Consider the following 17,451-nt stretch of genomic DNA (forward strand, 5'->3'; position numbering starts at 1 on the left):
GACTGAAAGCCTGCTAGCAACTAGTCAGCAAGTTGTCATATTGTTGTCTGAAATTGTTTCATTCAAAATTCATACTGTTGCCATAATAATTTATGAAATCACATAATGCTGTCATATTGCTGGTACATTGCTATCTTGTCATTAAACTGCAGGCAAAGCATATACATTGTTGCTTGCATGTTTTTTAAGATTTGTACACTTTTATAAACAATATATCAAAATAACAATAATTAAAAATATAATTTCACCTTTATGTAGATAGGATGGCCACAGCATTCCAAACAACAAAAAAATGCAGGATAAGAAACGTTGTTCTGGAAAAAAAATAAAAAATATTGTTTACAAATTTTTGAATTGCAATTTTTTTTATTTAAATATCTTAAAGCTCATTTTTTTACATTCCTCTATCTCTTGAGAATTTAACTAATGTAAATTTAAGTATAATAATATACTCATAAAAAATATAATATTTCTTTAGTGTGTTATCAGCATTCTGCCATCTACTTATGTAACTCTGGACCACATACTTAGCAGTTAAAAATTACAACATTCTCAAGTCGTCGACAATAATCATGTATAACATAAGATCATATACATTTTATTTTTATATTAAGAACGTTATCAAACAATAAAACTAAAAATATAATCAAAAATCACACAAAAAAGTATTGTTGACAAATCTTTAAATCAAATCATTTCTGACAAATGATTATTTTATCTCTTTTTAGTATCTAATACTGAATGTTTAATTAAAACATGCTTTTATAAATTTTATTAAATAAATATATTATCATATCTTTCTTAATTTATATTATATGAGAATTTTTTATTTAAAATCTAATGTATTTGTAGATCACAATTTCTAAAACCAAATCTTTAACTTGCGTAGAATCATGTAGTTCTTAGCACTTGTTAGTAGAAAGTTATGGGAGGGTTCCGATAGCGCACATCCTGATAGCCCACCAACCAATCATCTTGACTTATCTAACACAACCTACGGAAAATCTCTAGGCATCTGCCATTGTGAGTAGTTTGTGTGCTATCGAGATGTGCGCTATCGGGACTCACTAGAAAGTTACAATTGACCTTGATAACTCAATCTCTAAGACAAAAAATTTTGTTCATTTCTTTCCACTCCACTATGAAAAATCTCTATAAGTCAAAATTAAACCTGCCTTAACTCAAATTATTTGTCGGATATTTAGAGGTATTATGTTACCTCTGCAAATCAAATTTAAAATAGCCAGATCTTTACAAGTCAAAGTTCACTTATATAAATTAAATTTCAAATAAATTCAAAAAATCTGAAGGACAAATTTGAAAATGTTGAAATGAATTCATTACTATCCATTCAATTTATTTTCATTTTCTGGGCAAGAATATTTTTTTTCAGAGTCCAGTATATTTGTAAATTCCAAGAACAAATCTTTAACCTGCATGAATCGTAAAGTTCTTGACATTTGTTAATGGCAATATTATGATTGAAAGACTGGTTTAGAAATTTTATGAAAAAAAAAAACAACTTATGAAGATCTATTAACAATGTTTTATGTCTATTTCTACCAACACAAATTACTAAACTAAGATAAAAGTTAATCTGCATTTGTACAAATAGGCATTAGACAACTTAACCAAAGGACAAAAATAAATTCCCCTTCCCCTGACAGTCACTCTATCTTATGATTTTACCACGTCATTCTATTTGCAGACTAATTAAACAGATCATTACATTTATGCGTAATTATACAACTTAAGTTTTTATCGACAAAATTACGTAATTATTTTGTCGTTTTCTTTCGATATGTGATTCCATTACTTTCTCTTTTCATCCTACCTTTTACATTCAATATTACAAACTCACCTGAAATAATAAATCACTTTGCTTCTTTTTTTCCCCTCTTATAACCTCACTTATGTTATATTCTTAATCCAGCACATCTAATTTTTTACCCAACTACGATACATCCTTTAACTCATTCTATTAATTTAATATCTTTGTTTCTTTTTTCGTTTATCTATCTATTGCTCGTCCCAACAGTTTTGCCAAATCGTCGAATGTCCATTTGCAATAACAACTTTAAGGCTGCGTTCAGAAACATCAAATATCATGATGTAAGAAACAAGATGAAACAACGCGCATCGTCGGCGGCTCGATGCGCGGTAAGAGGCGTGGCTCGATGTGGTGAGCCAATGAAATTTGTCCAAATATATCCGCGCAATTTGAATACGAAACAATGATATGTAGTCACACTGTACTTAAAATGTAGATGTTAAAAAAAATAAATATAAAAATGTAAAAATACTTAAAATTTATTATCTTTAACACAAATTACTGTTTCAATAAACACTGTTGTTATAAACATAAAATACAACAATTTAGCCAAACACATAAGCTCATTCTTATAATTTTCCAAATTTTTTCTAATTCAAGTTAAAAAAATTTGAAATAACAATTATCACAATTTTCATTAATGTACAAAGTCTCAACTTTACCTTCACGTTCTTCCTTTTTTAAGTAGCTTTGAATTTCTCCGATTCACCGATTATTTCCGATTCACGTATAAATACAAGTATAAATACGCCTCAGTACCGGAGCCATAGCCATATTGAATCTCAAAATTTGGACCCACTTCTGATTGGTCTAGAGTATGGTCCACTGCGCATCTGGTTACTTGTTTAACCTTTTTTCTTACATCATGATCAAATACTACGTTTACACGGCCGATTTACGCCGCAATCATAAAGGCTATAGCACAGTATACTGTGGGTGCTTTCCAATTAGGCTTGTTTTCTATTCCTGGGGTGCGTTCGGAAACCTATTCCTCGGGGTAGGGGTTAACTTATCCAGGAAACATCACGTGACTACGTGGGTAAATATGGCGGTCAATGTAAAACGAAAAACTGCCCGAACGGTTAGGGTAAAGATTGAGGGAAAAAATGACAGAAAATTTAAACAAAAATATAATTATTGCTACTGCAATAGTTATGGGGACACAACTTCTAAAAAATTGTGAATATTCAGACACGTCTTCATCAGATAGTGAAATTGAAGAATTATTATTATTAAAGGTTAGTTATTGCAGTTTAAGGTTAATTACGTGTATTATTATTAGTTGTACAAAATGTTTTATATTATAATATTTGTTTATTACAGAAGTTTGCTAAAAGAAAAAAGATACAGCGTATTGAGAGATATATTGAGAAAGTTGTATCAAATTATACAAATCGTCAATTCCAATCTCACTTTCGAATTACACGTACTGCATTTGAAGTTTTATTGACAATTCTTGGTCCAAACTTGGAAAATAATTTGGACACTGGAAGGCCAACAACGTCAGTAGAGAAGCAATTACTTTCAGTAATTTGGCTCTTAGCAACTCCTGATTCTTATCGGTATGTATTTGAACGTGTAAAAGATACATATAAAAGATACATATAAAAGACATATAAAATATCTATTTATTTTGTCAAAACAATTAAGAAAATAATGCAAATATTTCTTATTTGTTTTAAATAGTAAATCATCTGAATAGGAATCTGAAAAAAATTTATAATAAAATTATTTGTATTATTCTAATAAAACAAGTTATAACAAATTTAATTACTATAATAGTTTTATTATTATATATAACAGTTGTAATTTAAAATAATTTATAAGTATTGTTCTGTATTTTTGTGAACAGGTCTGTTGGGGAAAGATTTGACATTAGCAAATCCACCTTGTTTGCTTGCTTTGAGCGTGTAATTAGTGCTTTAAATAGTGTATCTTCTCAAGTTATTTGTTGGCCAATGCAAGAAGAGCTTGAAACAATAAAAGAAAAATTTAAAGCAATGGCTGGTATTGATGGTGTTGTTGCAGCAATTGATGGAACGTATGTGCCAATAAAAGCACCATTGAAAAATCCAGACGTTTATATTACGCGTAAATGTCAATATGCCATAACATTACAAGCAATGTGTGATTGTGACATGAAATTTGTTGATTGTTTTGTAGGTTATCCCGGTTCTGTTCATGACGCTCGAATTTTTCGAAATTCCGATATATATCACTTAATATGTGAAAATGTTAAAAAATATTTTCCCAGGAATGAGTTTATTTTAGCAGATAAAGCTTATCCGGTTTCAAATTGGTGTATTCCTCCATACATTGATCGAGGAAATTTAACGAGAGCGCAACGTCATTTCAATGAGTCAGTGTCGAAAACTAGACAAACAATTGAAAGAGCATTTGCTTTATTGTTTGGAAGATTTCGACGACTAAAGTATCTTGACATGAACAGAATTGATATGATACCTGCAACAGTTATAGCTTGCTGTGTATTGCATAATATATGTATAGATAGTGGTGATGATTTTTTGAATAAATATATAAATGAAGGAATGAATGATGTGCAAAATGAAAGAGAAGAAATTACAGAAATTGAAGATAGAGAAATCGGTAACAGTCGACGCGATGCTCTATGTAGAGAATTGTATCGAAATCTCGAGTAATATTATGTATATATGTATATGTATATATGCAGATTTGGGCAGTGTTTAATAAAATTTAATAAAACATGAAAAAATTGTATTGTTTTATTAGAACAAAAATTCTCTATTTATACAAAAAATAAATACGCAAAGTTTACATTACTACAAATTACTAAAAAATTTTGTTGACTTGTATATACTACAAATTTCATTAACAGTTATTTGTACTAAATAACGGTCAAGTAATTTTTTGAATAATTTATCATAGTAATGTAGAATGTTGTTTGTTCTATTCCCTATAAGCGCTTAATATTATTTGATATTAAATAATATTCTTGGTATATCCTTAGAATATTAAATGAATAATATAAGAATATACCAATAATATTAAATAATATTAAATAATCTTCCTGGAATATGATTAGATTGTTATATGAATATTATATGTCCACTCCATATAATATTAAATAAATAACATTATTTAATGTTATTAAAATATTATTTGAGAAAAAAAGTATTTTATAATGATATTCTGAATATTTAAAAGGTAATATTATTTAATATTATTAATAATACTTAAATATTATCTAACATTATAATGATATTCTCAAAATTAAAAAGTATCATTATTTAATATTATTTAATATTATAATGATATTCTGAAAATTAAAGAGTAATATTATTTAACATTATTTAATATTATAACAATTAAGTTATGTGATAGGTAATCGCTACTCTGTATGAAGGATATATGGACAAATGGAAAAAATTATAAATTTCATTACTTTCATCAAATAAAATCTTTATTCATAATTTCGTATACTTTTAATTCGTTGAATAACAATTCTAATCTTTTTATAAAAAAAAAACAATTTTTTGAGAAACGGTATTTATAATTTAGATTATACAACTAAAGTATATCTCAATAAACAAAAATTAAAAAAAAATTATTAGACAACAAAGATATATATTAATAAACAAAAATTATAAACAAAAAAGGAAACGTATATGCATGACTTCTTTTTTTTCATAAAATTTTAAATTAAATGCTATAGAAAAATAATCATTCTTGTCTCTTGTTTTTTAGTCGATCCGTTGCGTGAGCTAACCAAATTTTAATAGGTGCGCTTACATCCCCCTCAGTGACATCCTTGAACTTGCTTCTTACAACACCTAAAATTATCATAGAACGTAACTATAGAACGAAAAAATAAATTAAAACTTTGATAATGTAAATACATTTTGTTGTTAAAATGTAATGAAATTCAAAGAAAAAATAAAGTATATAAAATTTTGTGTTATGCAAAAAATAAAGTTTGAACGTGTCATTATTAACAATTTTATAATATACTTCAAGAAATGTTTACTCCTTTAAATCTCGAAAAGCAGTATTAACATTTACATAAAAAATAGAATTTTTATTTTACTCATATGGAAAATAATTATAAAAATTAAAAAATGGCATTATCAAATATTTTGTAATATGTTAACAACTCTACTTTTACATAAATAAACGATGTTAAAATTTCAAATTTAAGTAAATTATAAGTCTATTCTTACCATATATTATTTTCCATAAAATCAATGTTTCAAATCTCTGTTTGTTTTCTTTTTGTCCAGTCCAACTGAATTTTGTAGCTACTTCATTTGTAAACAATGTTGTCATAATTCTCGTAACGGTTTTTTTCATAGTACTTTGTGAGTTGAAATAAAGTGCCGATTTCTGTAAAAAAAATAAATTTTGATAACGGATATTTACAATGATATACCAATTACATTTCCAAAAAAAGTGGAAATACTGTGAAACTTAAAAAAATGTCCAAATTTTTCTAGATAAGTAAAAAATATACAAGTATTATTGGATAATACGTTTATCTATACTTACAACTTGGTTTTTAAATGTCTCATCATGTTTTAATTGCTGTTCAATATCTCTTACGTCATCGAGACTTTTCATGGGGAATTTTTCATCCAAGATTTTGTTGTCAGTATCATAAATCTGATTTTCCAATTGTTGAGAAGAATTGTGCAGTTTCTTTAACAAACACTCGCAACTCTTTAAGCGATTAGTAATATCTACCAAACTACTAATCATGAATTTTTTGAATTTTTTTTCTGTTTCTGGAAAAAAGTTAATATTTGAAAAAATTTTTAATTACTTATGAAAACAAAATTTTAAGTTATATAATAAGATTTGTTATACAATAATATTCCAAACATGAAATTTTTACCCGTAGCTTTTTTATTTCTGTTATATGCCAAACTTTTACCCGTAGCTTCTTGACTTTTGTTACATGCCAAATTTTTTACAACAGAGTTATTACTTGTATTTTTCCGAGGATTTGAATTGTTTGATTTGTGATACTCATCAATGTCTTCTTCAATCTCACTATTGGAATCTAATTTATTTGTGTCAATGTAATCCATATTTAAACTGGACACAGATATAATTTTTGAAGTTGGTGGTTCTGGATACGTCAATTGTGAAGGTTTATTTTTTTTTGGCAATTTTGCAGCAACAGAAGCATCTTCATTATCAGAAGCATTATCTTCAGATTCAGAAGTTAAAGTTTTCTTACAGCGTAATTTTCTTTTACGTTTATTTTCTTCTTCATCTGAAGCAGTATTAATGTCGGATATTTTCTCTGCTAATTTTTCCTTTTCTCGAGCCCTTGTATAAGTTTCTTTTTACCAAAAAAAATTATTTATTGTTATAATTATTTACAAATAAATAAAGTAGCGTCAAGTAATTATATATAATCATATATGAAATATAATCACTTACGAAAAGCATTTTATGTAAGTTACGTATTATAATTTTATATACAGGGTGTCCCAGACCAATGTATAAAGATTATCACGATGAGGAGGTATAATGCTTCTGATAAGTAATATAATTATAATAATTATATACAATTATGTACCGTAATTATGTATGGTCGTATATTATCTATAATTCTTATATAATGGTATATAAATGATCCTATATGATTATATATAAATTTGTTTTCCCGGGATTTTATTTAATTGTAAAATTAAAAATTAATATATTCTAATGATGTTCTGCAAAATTAGATTTCTTTACTCAAATAATAAATATTAATTGTTCAATATTAAAGCTCTATTATTTTAATATTACTGCTTAAGTACAAAATTAAATATAACTACAAGAGTAGTTTACTAGATTATTTTTTGACAATTATAAAGAGTGATATTTCAGAAATAATATTTATATAAATCAATGATTCAGCATAGAATATGCATGATTAAAATTAAGAATTAAACCAATAATTAAATTCACGTTAAATTAAATTAATTTTACGGCCGAAATTATTGCAAGTCTAAATAAAGGTATACATAATTTAAGAATAGATAATGGGTAAATACAAACCTGCTGTTCCATATCTACATTCTATCTCGTATTTTTTCCATTCTAAGTTTACTTCGGCACAAGATTTAATTAAATTCATACGTTGTGCTATATTTATATCAGATGGCCAATATGTATATTTCTTGTCATTTGTTAACCATTGTTTCGGTACTGTAACTAAGCCATCCTTCAGTAAAACTATGTAAAATTTGTCATTTTTCTGTACTTTTTCTGGAAACAAATGGTAAAAATGTACGCACATGCTAACATTTTGCTTCTTAGGTTATTTTATGCAATGTGGTACTTACCTATGACACTCATAATGCTAATTAATTATAAATACGTGGAAACGTATTTCTAGACTTTTCCTTTGTCGAACGGAATTTCACTGTGTACTACTAATGGCTCTGGCAGATCAGCGCGATTTGCGACACGCGACGTGCGATTATCCAATAGGCGTACGTCTTTTCAAAAAATTGTAAACGCCTATTGGATAATCGCGCGTCGCGTGTCGCAAATCGCGCTGGTCTGCCAGAGCCATAAGTAGCCTATGCTGAACAACGTGTGTGCTGAGCAGCCAATGTAGTGTTGCCTTTACCAGCCATGCGCCGGCCGCGCTGTCCATGGAGGGGAGCTAGCAGTAATGCCGTTGAGGCGCCAATTTGCAGCCATCGAGTGCAGAAGGAACAGCACCCGCGGCATTCTCTCTCCACCAGCGGGTGCAGTTTCTTCTGCACTCGGTGGTTCAAATTGGCGCCTCAACGATATCACTGGGAGCTAGTCCCCTCCATGGACAGCGCGGCCAGCGCATGGCTGGTAAAGGCAACACTACACTTGGCTGCTCAGCACACACGTGACACACGTTGTTCAGCACAGTTCAGCATAAGCTAGTTAGTAGTATGTACACAGTGAAATTCCGTTCGACAAAGGAAAAATCTAGAAATACGGTGCCACGTATTTATAATATCTAATGCCACGTGGTCACATGTTCTGCAGCGTAGGCTAATTATAATAGTAGTACATTAATAGTAATTAAGTACTGTAATGTAATCAATTAGCATTATGAATGTCGTATTGGTAAGTACTACATTGTATGAAATAGTCCAATAAGCAAAATGTTAGCAGCATGCGCACATATTTTTATCATCTTTTTTAGAAAAAGAAAAAAGCGACATATTTTACATAATTATATTGAACAATGGCTTGATTATAGTACCGAAACAATGATTAACTGATGACAAGGAGTATACATTTTGGCCATCCGTTGTAAATACAGCACAAAGTATCAATTTAATTAAAAGATTTTGAAAGCAAAATTAATTCAAATCAATTTGCATTATAAGTGTCGTAAGTATATAAGTACTATAGTACATATAGGTATAATTGTAATATAATAATTATAATATAATAATTATTTATGACATGTAAAATGGATAATCGCACTAGCGTTTATCCATTATTCTCGTTTTCATAACAAGATCATAACATAATCTCAAAAATGTAGATTTTAGTTGAAATAAATAAAATAGTATATTAAAATAATGAAAACTTCGTAGTTTCAAATTTAAATAATTATAATGCCAAGCAAAAATTTATCCCTTTGAGAGTATATTTCTTTCTTTCTAATAATAAGACAAATATGTTGTTGATATTTTGTTTATCACATTGTTTTTAAAACATATAAATGTAAATGATGAATTTTTTATCCGATTATTTAAATTTGCGGACAGCGCGGCGTAAGTATTTAAATTTGCAACCACAAAGTTTCAATTTTTTTGATATTAAATTTGCTATTTTATTTATTTTAAGTAAAACTTACATTTTGGAAATTACATTATGATTTTGTTTTTACAATGAAATCTCACTCTCTTAACATTTTAATTTAATATTAGATAAAAATGTAACAGGATAACGTTTTGTCAATTGAGTATATATTGCCGGATAACTTGTATGATGTCGAAACGTTTTAAAAAACACATTTCGGAATTGAGTAATCGTCAGTTCTGCCGTCGCATAACAAGTGAAACGGAAAAAGTGATGAGATGTATTTTCGAGAACATAAAAGATAATGATGATTATGATGATAGAGATGAAGAAACAAGAAAAGGTATAATTTTTGCAATATTATTTTATTGTAAAATTATTTGTATTATGTATGAAACAATTTATTTCATCCTATGGAAGTGTTATTTTAAAAAGAAAATTATATTAAAATTATTTGTATTAACAAGCAATTAAAACATTTTTATTTTGTAATAAAAGTAACACAATTATTAATAACGTTTTTCTGCAATTATTTAACACAGAATAAAAATTTATACAATTTAATGGTATTTTTATACATTTATAATTATTGTATCAGAAAATACTGATTTTAAATGTTATAAATATGCAGATAATATATAAAATATTTTAATTTCTTATTACATAAATATTATAGGCATCTTAAATATTCCGGAAAGTTCATGAAGTTTACTTCAATATTAAAAATATTTTAGTGAAAATATTTATATATCATGTAACATGTATTATTTTAGCACAATATATTTCAAATAAGAAGTATAATGTAGAAAAGCAATATTAATTTAAGTGTTTTATTTTAAAATATTTATAAAAAATATTTTTATGATATTAAATATGTTTTGAAATATTCTCACAATATCTTGTATAATATTATATTTTTGTAATATTGCTTAAATGTTGTATTACATTTTGCAATATTATGCGCTATTATGGATGCTAAAGAATTTATTAATTGTAATCCATTATTATATTTTTTTCAGAATTGCTCGATTTGTACGAAGAACAATGTACTGTTACGACTGAATCATTACATAGACCAGGCTCTTCTAAACAAGATCCATTTGATAGATTTTTACAGCATCAGAATCAATGTGAAAATAAATTCGAAGAAATAGTAGATATATTTGATGAAGAAAATTGTCATATTGATATAAATTGTCTAGATTCGGATGATAATCCAATTGATTCAGATATTGAATGCTTTAATAATACAGATGATACAACAGTAGTGACACCATATCTTCCTGAATACGAAAATGTGATGAGTGAAACGGAGTGTTCTACAAAAGAGCATAAAAATAAAGAGATCGAGAATACAAAAGAATTTTTAAGAAATTGGAAACTGAGGAATAATATTTGTCATACAGCTGTGACTGAGTTGTTACATCATTTCAAATTGCACTCTTGTTTTCAAACTTTACCAATACAATCAAAGACATTGATGAATACTCCTCGCAATAAAGTAAATATCATATCCATGGTACCAGGTAGATATATACACATAGGTTTACAAAAAGGAATTACAGAAACAATTTTAAATACAAACAAAGAATTATTTCTCAGTGGAATAGAAATATCAATTTTCATAGATGGTATTCCGTTATTCAAATCAAGTGCATCATTGTGGCCTATTGTAGGTTGTGTAAAAAATACTAGTGATATTTTTCTTATTGGAGCTTATTACGGTCCTGAAAAGCCATATGATAGTAATCTTTATTTAAGTGCTACTGTAAATGATATTAAAGATGTATGTCAAAATGGTATAACAATTGAAGGATTACATTATAACTGTCGAATTGTTTCTGTTATAGCTGATGCACCAGCAAAATCATATATTTTAAATGTCAAAGGTCACTGCGGATATTATAGTTGTACTAAATGCCATGTAAAAGGCAAATATGCTCATAGGCGCGTTTATATGTTAAATAATCATGAACAATTGCGAAATGATTTTGAATTTAAAAATAAAACTGATCCTAATTATCATTTAGGGCATAGTATTTTGACAGACATTCCGGATTTTGATATTGTTAATCAAATTCCTTTGGAATACATGCACTTAATATGCCTCGGTGTTATGCGTAAACTCTTATATTTATGGTTAAGTAAATCAAAACAACCATATTCTTTAAATGCTCAAAGTATACAACGTTTATCCGTTTTGTTTGAAAACATTGCATCGTTTGTTCCTAACGAATTTTCACGTAAACCTCGATCGTTACAATTAGTTAAATATTTTAAAGCAACCGAATACAGATTATTGCTTTTATATACCGGTCCTGTTGTTTTAAAAAACATTTTAGATAAAAATTTGTTTAACCATTTCTTGGTTTTACACGTATCTGTACGAATTCTGTGTAGTGATGATTATAGTCAGTACATCGAATATGCAGGTCAACTGTTAGAAAAATTTGTGGATGCAATGCCACATTTGTATCATGAATCTTTTGTATCGCATAATGTACATGGATTGATACACGTTATACAAGATGTAAAAACATTTGGACCATTAGACAATTACAGTGCATTTAAATATGAAAATTTTTTACAGCATCTAAAACGAGTAGTCAAAAAGTATGCGCAACCTTTAGAACAATTGTATAATCGGTATCATGAAATTAAATCTAACGTGAAAAGGACTGATTATCGTACAACTAAACTTGTAGTCAGCGAATCGCAAAATACTTATTGTATTTTGCCCAATGGAAAAAGAGCACCTTTGTATACAGAAGCTATTTCAATTAATTATCGTTTTCGAGTAAATACTATTAATGATAATTGTTGTATATTGACAAATGGAGACATTGTACAAATAACAAAATTTTCTTACGACTTTGAGAAGGAAGAATTAATCATTTGTGGGAAAAGATACGAGCGAAAAGATAATTTATTTACAATCCCATGTGAATCTTCTTTACTCCAAATTTATGTGGTTTCTCAGCTTTCGCAAGAAAAAATGTGGCCATTGAACAAAATTAAAAATAAAATGTTCGTATTACCGTATAAAAACAAATTCGTTGTATTACCATTGCTGCATAACGAACATAATACAGAGAAATTTATTTTGTAATATGTATGTTGTAATAGGTATATAATATGTATAAAATTTGTACATTTGTATTAAAATAAAAATATTGGAATATATATTTTATGGCATATTATTATTTATTGTAATAAAAAATTTTGATTAAACAATTTATTAAATAAAAATATTTTAAATATAGATTAATTTTCATTAAAAAAATAAAATCTGATATCCCAGGAATGTTATATGAACGTCAATTTTGGACCAGAATAATATTCTAAGAACATTTTTTTAATATTTCGCGGATATTAAAATAATATTCCACGGATATTAAAATAATATTTCACAGATGTTAAAGTAATATTCTACGGATATTAAAATAATATTTCGCGGATATTAAAATAATATTCCATGGACATTAAAATAATATTTGTAAAATATTATATGAAGTGGACATATAACATCCACAGAATAGTCCCAAGATATTAAAAAATATTATATCATATTCTCGGAATATTACAATAATATTATTTTAATTTTTAATAATATTCATATAATATTCCAGGAATATTATGCGCTTATAGGGTTTCTTTGTATTAGAGACAGCCAAAGGAGTATTATATTCTATCAATATTATTGGCTTTGATCGGTAGATTGTAATATTTAAACATAGAATGTTACATTAAACATAAATAAGATATTTATAAACTTTTAGATTACAAAACACATAATATGCTTAGAGTGTAAATAAAAAGAACATATCATTAAGTCCCTGACTTTTTACTAGTCAAATAGTCTAGCTATGATAAACTTTCGCAAAAAATATACTTTCCTTTATACTTAATTAATTTGTACTTAATGTTCTAACCTTACAGATATTTTTTAAATATATGTATATTGCTTATCCTGAAACCATCGGGCAAGAGAAGGTACAACATAAATCACAGCATAGCGAAAAATATCACAGGTTCAACTAATAAAAAATATTTAAAACAAAATAAATTTGGTCTTATAATTAATATGTTGAAGATTTCTAAGTTAAAGTATTTCTTGGACTCAAAGTTTTTTCAGCAACTCATTCATTACATTCTGGAAAACAGTTATACTCTCACGTTGAACTGCTTGTTTCTCAAGATGTCTACGCTCTTTGGCTTCTTCTCTACTATTCAACTTATCTAGTAAATCATCACTTGTACTCTTCCTTTTCCGTCCTTTTTCTGAAGTTTTCTCTTCTTTAACATCAATATTTTCTACATCTTCTTCTATCTCAATTGTTTCATCTGCTTTTGCTGCAAAGATAATAGCATTAAACAATATATATATACTACTGTGTCCAAAAAGTAAGGTGACATTGCATTTATTTCGAAAATTCTTTATTTATTCTTGCAAATCAATTTCGTCCCCTTCAAAGTAATCCCCCCCTGATATAATACACTTATTCCAACGGATTTTCCAATCTTCGAAACAGTTGTAATAATCGATTTCAGGAATGGCCTTTAGCTCCTTCTTCGCAGCGGCTTGAATCTCTTCTATCGACTCGAAACGGTGATTCGTGATTTTTTAACCAAAAACTCGACTAATATCGTTCCACAACCACCGTATTCACCTGATTTGGCTCCATGCGACTTCTGGCTATGGGGACACCGTTTCGAGTCGATAGAAGACATTCAAGCCGCTGCGAAGAAGGAGCTAAAGGCCATTCCTGAAATCGATTATTACAACTGTTTCGAAGATTGGAAAATCCGTTGGAATAAGTGTATTATATCAGGGGGGGATTACTTTGAAGGGGACGAAATTGATTTGCAAGAATAAATAAAGAATTTTCGAAATAAATGCAATGTCACCTTACTTTTTGGACACAGTAGTACATATATATATATATATATATATATATATATATAGAGAGAGAGAGAGAGAGAGAGGCTAATATTAAGATATCTGTAGTAGAAAAATTTCTGTGAATTCTCTATAAAAACTTTCAAAAATTTTATATTTCTGAAAAACTTTGTAATTATTATGTAAAACTCTCAAAGTTAAAACATTTAGCTAAGGAATTGCAAAATTTAAAAATGAATAACCATTTTTAAAAATAAAATTAATTTTATATTTTCATAACTGTTATGAAATTTTTGAAAGTATAAGTTTCTTTTAAAAAATATAAAAAATATTGTAAAACTGCAATTTCTTTGCCAACAGGTGATATTTTATAAGAAATTTACAAATAAATGTGTGCACTAAAGTTATAATATTTATAAAATAAATATATTTATAAAATTAGGTTATACATATTTTGACAGCTGAATTTTGATGTGCTGCAAACAGAGACTGGTTTAACGTTTGGTTTTTTACCAAATAAGTTGTCCAATTCTTCAAAATATTCACATTTTATTGGAGCTGACCCAGTGCTCTTAGGTCCCATATTGTCCATTTTTTTAAAATAACAGCGCTTCATGTATTTCATTTTATCTTTACACTGGCTGGATGAAAATTCATAGCCAGCGTTTTTCATTTCTGTAGCTATTTTTTTCCACACTGCTTCAGCTTTTATCATTGTAGATGTAAATTGGGTTTCATATTTACTATATAAATCAATGAGTAATAATGTGCTTTTATGAGTCCATGTAGCTTTACATGATGTGCCACTTGCATTTAACATGTCGTCATCGAAATGTTTAGGATTGTAATCTTCCTGGGTTTCGTTTTGTGTTGCAATTTTATTAGATGGTTGTAAAATGTTGTAACATAAACCCACATTTGAATTTTCTGTAGATTTGTTTATGTTGCTCTTATTAGAAACTTCATAGCCGTAGTCCAATAGAAATGTTTTAATTATAGCATCATTGATGTTAACGTACATAACATTTCCACCTGAAAAATGTACAGTGCAATCGTAATATACAGAATCGCAATATACAGAAAATAATTGTCTTGACGTTTTGACGTACATATTAAAGTAAGCTAGCTATGCATGCACAAAAGCTGGTAGCGGTGACATGACATAACTTCAATAATACATCAAACAACTTTACATTTACACACACACATCATTACATTTCAGAAAAGTTAATAATAAATAAACAAGACTAAAACTTGCTACAGATTATAAATTATGTCAAAATAATTAACTCGTAAATAAGAATACATGCGTTAATAAAAGAGATCATTAAACAATTTAAATAATTGCATTTACTTGTTTTGTCTTGTAGAAGAACTCTTTCTTTTTTTTCCGTGTCAAAAATCGGTTTTTTTTCCACATTTTCCACAACGCAGTGTGATAATTTATTTATTTTAATGATTTTACTCATTGTTTTATACGCGCTTGAAAAATATACCAAATATACCACACTTGTGTGATTTGATGCACCATATTGATGCACTGCGCAAGACAGGTAATCTTTCCCACACTCCCGACTGAGGTACGTAGGGAACACTCTGGGAGTTTTTCCCTTATGTTTTCGAACGCTGTTGGGAATAGGGAATGGGGAAAAAATGACGTTTATGAACGGGTTTGAGCTGACCTTACCCTGGGGAATAGGTTTCCGAACGCACCCCTGCACTACCGTTTGTTTTCTGTTCCTGAACTCTCTAAATAAGTGTACACTTAAAATGAAATAGATAGATGTTTCAGAGTTAGCGAAAGCAAGAAGGAACGTTCCAGTGCAGTCTAGTGCAGGAATAGAAAACAAGCTTATAGACTGCACTGGAACGTTCCTTCTTACTTGCACTAACTTTCAAATATATATCTATTTCAAATTTAGTGCACACTAATTCAGGGAGTTCAGAAACAGAAAACAAACGGTTTATAGCGTTTTTCACTGAGCAGCACTGAGGCTGAAGTCTCATAAATTGCTATTTTTCGCGTAACGCGTATCGCGTAACCAATCGACTTTATAAAAAGGCTCAACAAAAGACGCAAAACGCTTCTGATTGGTTACGCATTACGCGTTACGCGGAAAATATCAGTCCATGGGACTTTAACCTGGGCTGCGTTCAGATTCCCCACCCGAGTGCACCCAGGCACCTAAAGAGCGTTCAGACAGAGAGGAACCTGAGAGCGGTCATGCTTCGATTTTAGGTGCGACTTTATTTTGAGAGGGCCTCTGTGATTCACGAAAAATGGACCTTGAACTACGTAGCCAAGGTCCATTTTCCACGTCGGTAATGTCCACGTTTTCGTGGTTCTCAGCAGCGCTATGTCGATATTACGGTTCTCCTCCGTGCTATGTGCAGGAGTGAGAGATGCGTTAGTTAGATAAAGACGGACAATCGGTCTCTGTCCGTCGTCTGTTTAGACCATCGGTTCGAGAGAGAAAGCATCATGGTGGCAAACACGGAGCGAGCGTCGATGTTATCTCTACGGATACCTTCCTCTCCACTCCCCTCTCGTCCATCTCGTTTTCCGCGCTACGTTTTGGCCGTAAAATTCAGAGAGAGGATTTCGGACGATTTCTGGACAGGGACGTAGAGAGGCCAGAAAGCGCCCACTTTTTATACATGTCTTATATTTTGTTATAATGGCATATGCGTACAATTCTTACACAAAATAATTGTAATCATAATGAATCAAACAAGTTTATACATTATATATGTATATATATATATATATATATATTATTTTTTTCCATTTAAAAAAACTTATACATTTTCCTTTAGGTATCCATTGCTTTAAAAATTCTTTTTCTGTGAATTGCTGTCTATTTAAGATAAAACTATGTAAAAATGTTTACATCTAGAAACGTAAGAATATCACGAATAATTTCACTTTGAACAAATTATTCATAAG

At 28.8% G+C, this 17,451-nt stretch overlaps 5 protein-coding genes across 16 annotated transcripts in view; 2 read left to right on the forward strand and 3 right to left on the reverse strand.

The window, feature by feature from the left end:
- The window catches only part of LOC105202598 (E3 ubiquitin-protein ligase RNF185), a 92,348-nt gene extending 90,217 nt beyond the window's left edge, over positions 1 to 2,131 (reverse strand). The window contains exons 1-2 of one of the 3 annotated variants that reach the window (XM_039457673.1): positions 1,862 to 2,130; positions 249 to 314 (exon numbers count right to left, since the gene is read on the reverse strand). The gene's annotated coding sequence lies outside the window, so the exon portion shown is untranslated. Of the gene's footprint in view, positions 1 to 248; positions 315 to 1,861 lie in introns of all 3 variants that reach the window. The other 2 variants (XM_039457674.1, XM_039457675.1) reach the window with 2 other exon arrangements.
- A 708-nt stretch (positions 2,132 to 2,839) lies between these two features.
- Positions 2,840 to 4,555, forward strand: LOC105204243 (protein ALP1-like). The gene is made up of 3 exons (XM_011173302.3): positions 2,840 to 3,069; positions 3,155 to 3,393; positions 3,684 to 4,555. The coding sequence occupies exons 1-3, from the start codon at positions 2,938 to 2,940 to the stop codon at positions 4,489 to 4,491; spliced, it is 1,179 nt and encodes a 392-aa protein (XP_011171604.1). The 5' UTR covers positions 2,840 to 2,937; the 3' UTR covers positions 4,492 to 4,555.
- A 704-nt stretch (positions 4,556 to 5,259) lies between these two features.
- On the reverse strand, positions 5,260 to 8,280 carry LOC120356760. 4 transcript variants are annotated; one of them, XM_039457202.1, is made up of 6 exons: positions 8,149 to 8,280; positions 7,862 to 8,071; positions 6,702 to 7,154; positions 6,356 to 6,591; positions 6,031 to 6,193; positions 5,427 to 5,643 (listed from the first exon to the last, which is right to left on the reverse strand). In XM_039457202.1, exons 1-6 carry the CDS (start codon positions 8,159 to 8,161, stop codon positions 5,534 to 5,536), a joined length of 1,185 nt encoding a protein of 394 aa, XP_039313136.1. In that variant the 5' UTR covers positions 8,162 to 8,280; the 3' UTR covers positions 5,427 to 5,533. The 4 variants fall into 4 exon arrangements, with proteins under 4 accessions (XP_039313135.1, XP_039313136.1, XP_039313138.1 ...); XM_039457201.1 differs by lacking the exon at positions 8,149 to 8,280 and having other exon boundaries at positions 5,260 to 5,643; positions 7,862 to 8,144; XM_039457204.1 differs by lacking the exon at positions 8,149 to 8,280 and having other exon boundaries at positions 6,702 to 6,938; positions 7,862 to 8,142.
- Positions 8,281 to 8,489: 209 nt separating this feature from the next.
- On the forward strand, positions 8,490 to 12,789 carry LOC120359508. 3 transcript variants are annotated; one of them, XM_039457199.1, is made up of 4 exons: positions 8,490 to 8,917; positions 8,997 to 9,187; positions 9,733 to 9,947; positions 10,624 to 12,789. In XM_039457199.1, the coding sequence occupies exons 3-4, from the start codon at positions 9,791 to 9,793 to the stop codon at positions 12,711 to 12,713; spliced, it is 2,247 nt and encodes a 748-aa protein (XP_039313133.1). In that variant the 5' UTR covers positions 8,490 to 8,917; positions 8,997 to 9,187; positions 9,733 to 9,790; the 3' UTR covers positions 12,714 to 12,789. The 3 variants fall into 3 exon arrangements, with proteins under 3 accessions (XP_039313133.1, XP_039313132.1, XP_039313134.1); XM_039457198.1 differs by having other exon boundaries at positions 8,492 to 8,917; positions 9,748 to 9,947; XM_039457200.1 differs by having other exon boundaries at positions 8,492 to 8,917; positions 9,054 to 9,187; positions 9,748 to 9,947.
- Positions 12,790 to 13,285: 496 nt separating this feature from the next.
- On the reverse strand, positions 13,286 to 16,312 carry LOC105206057. 5 transcript variants are annotated; one of them, XM_039457206.1, is made up of 4 exons: positions 16,192 to 16,298; positions 15,859 to 16,130; positions 14,958 to 15,536; positions 13,286 to 13,957 (listed from the first exon to the last, which is right to left on the reverse strand). In XM_039457206.1, exons 2-4 carry the CDS (start codon positions 15,971 to 15,973, stop codon positions 13,725 to 13,727), a joined length of 927 nt encoding a protein of 308 aa, XP_039313140.1. In that variant the 5' UTR covers positions 15,974 to 16,130; positions 16,192 to 16,298; the 3' UTR covers positions 13,286 to 13,724. The 5 variants fall into 5 exon arrangements, with proteins under 5 accessions (XP_039313140.1, XP_039313143.1, XP_039313141.1 ...); XM_039457209.1 differs by having other exon boundaries at positions 15,051 to 15,536; positions 15,859 to 16,312; XM_039457207.1 differs by having other exon boundaries at positions 15,018 to 15,536; positions 15,859 to 16,311.
- Positions 16,313 to 17,451: the final 1,139 nt, after the last annotated feature.

Source organism: Solenopsis invicta, chromosome 14 (assembly GCF_016802725.1).
Source record: "Solenopsis invicta isolate M01_SB chromosome 14, UNIL_Sinv_3.0, whole genome shotgun sequence".
Taxonomy (NCBI): Eukaryota; Metazoa; Arthropoda; class Insecta; order Hymenoptera; family Formicidae; genus Solenopsis; species Solenopsis invicta.

Excerpts from the sequence above, each read along its gene's own strand:
- LOC105204243 (XM_011173302.3), top strand. The coding sequence starts at position 2,938 with ATGACAGAAAATTTAAACAAAAATATAATTATTGCTACTGCAATAGTT. Across the intron at positions 3,070-3,154 it reads AAGAATTATTATTATTAAAG|AAGTTTGCTAAAAGAAAAAA; the intron begins GTTAGTTATTGC and ends TGTTTATTACAG. Across the intron at positions 3,394-3,683 it reads GCAACTCCTGATTCTTATCG|GTCTGTTGGGGAAAGATTTG; the intron begins GTATGTATTTGA and ends TTTTGTGAACAG.
- LOC120356760 (XM_039457201.1), bottom strand. The coding sequence starts at position 8,102 with ATGTGCGTACATTTTTACCATTTGTTTCCAGAAAAAGTACAGAAAAAT. Across the intron at positions 7,155-7,861 it reads ATGTAGATATGGAACAGCAG|AAACTTATACAAGGGCTCGA; the intron begins GTTTGTATTTAC and ends TTTGGTAAAAAG. Across the intron at positions 6,194-6,355 it reads AGACATTTAAAAACCAAGTT|AAATCGGCACTTTATTTCAA; the intron begins GTAAGTATAGAT and ends TTTTTTTTACAG.
- LOC120359508 (XM_039457199.1), top strand. The coding sequence starts at position 9,791 with ATGATGTCGAAACGTTTTAAAAAACACATTTCGGAATTGAGTAATCGT. Across the intron at positions 9,948-10,623 it reads AGATGAAGAAACAAGAAAAG|AATTGCTCGATTTGTACGAA; the intron begins GTATAATTTTTG and ends TATTTTTTTCAG.
- LOC105206057 (XM_039457205.1), bottom strand. The coding sequence starts at position 15,973 with ATGAGTAAAATCATTAAAATAAATAAATTATCACACTGCGTTGTGGAA. Across the intron at positions 15,537-15,858 it reads TCTTCTACAAGACAAAACAA|GTGGAAATGTTATGTACGTT; the intron begins GTAAATGCAATT and ends TACATTTTTCAG. Across the intron at positions 13,958-14,957 it reads ATCAAAATTCAGCTGTCAAA|CAAAAGCAGATGAAACAATT; the intron begins ATATGTATAACC and ends TTATCTTTGCAG.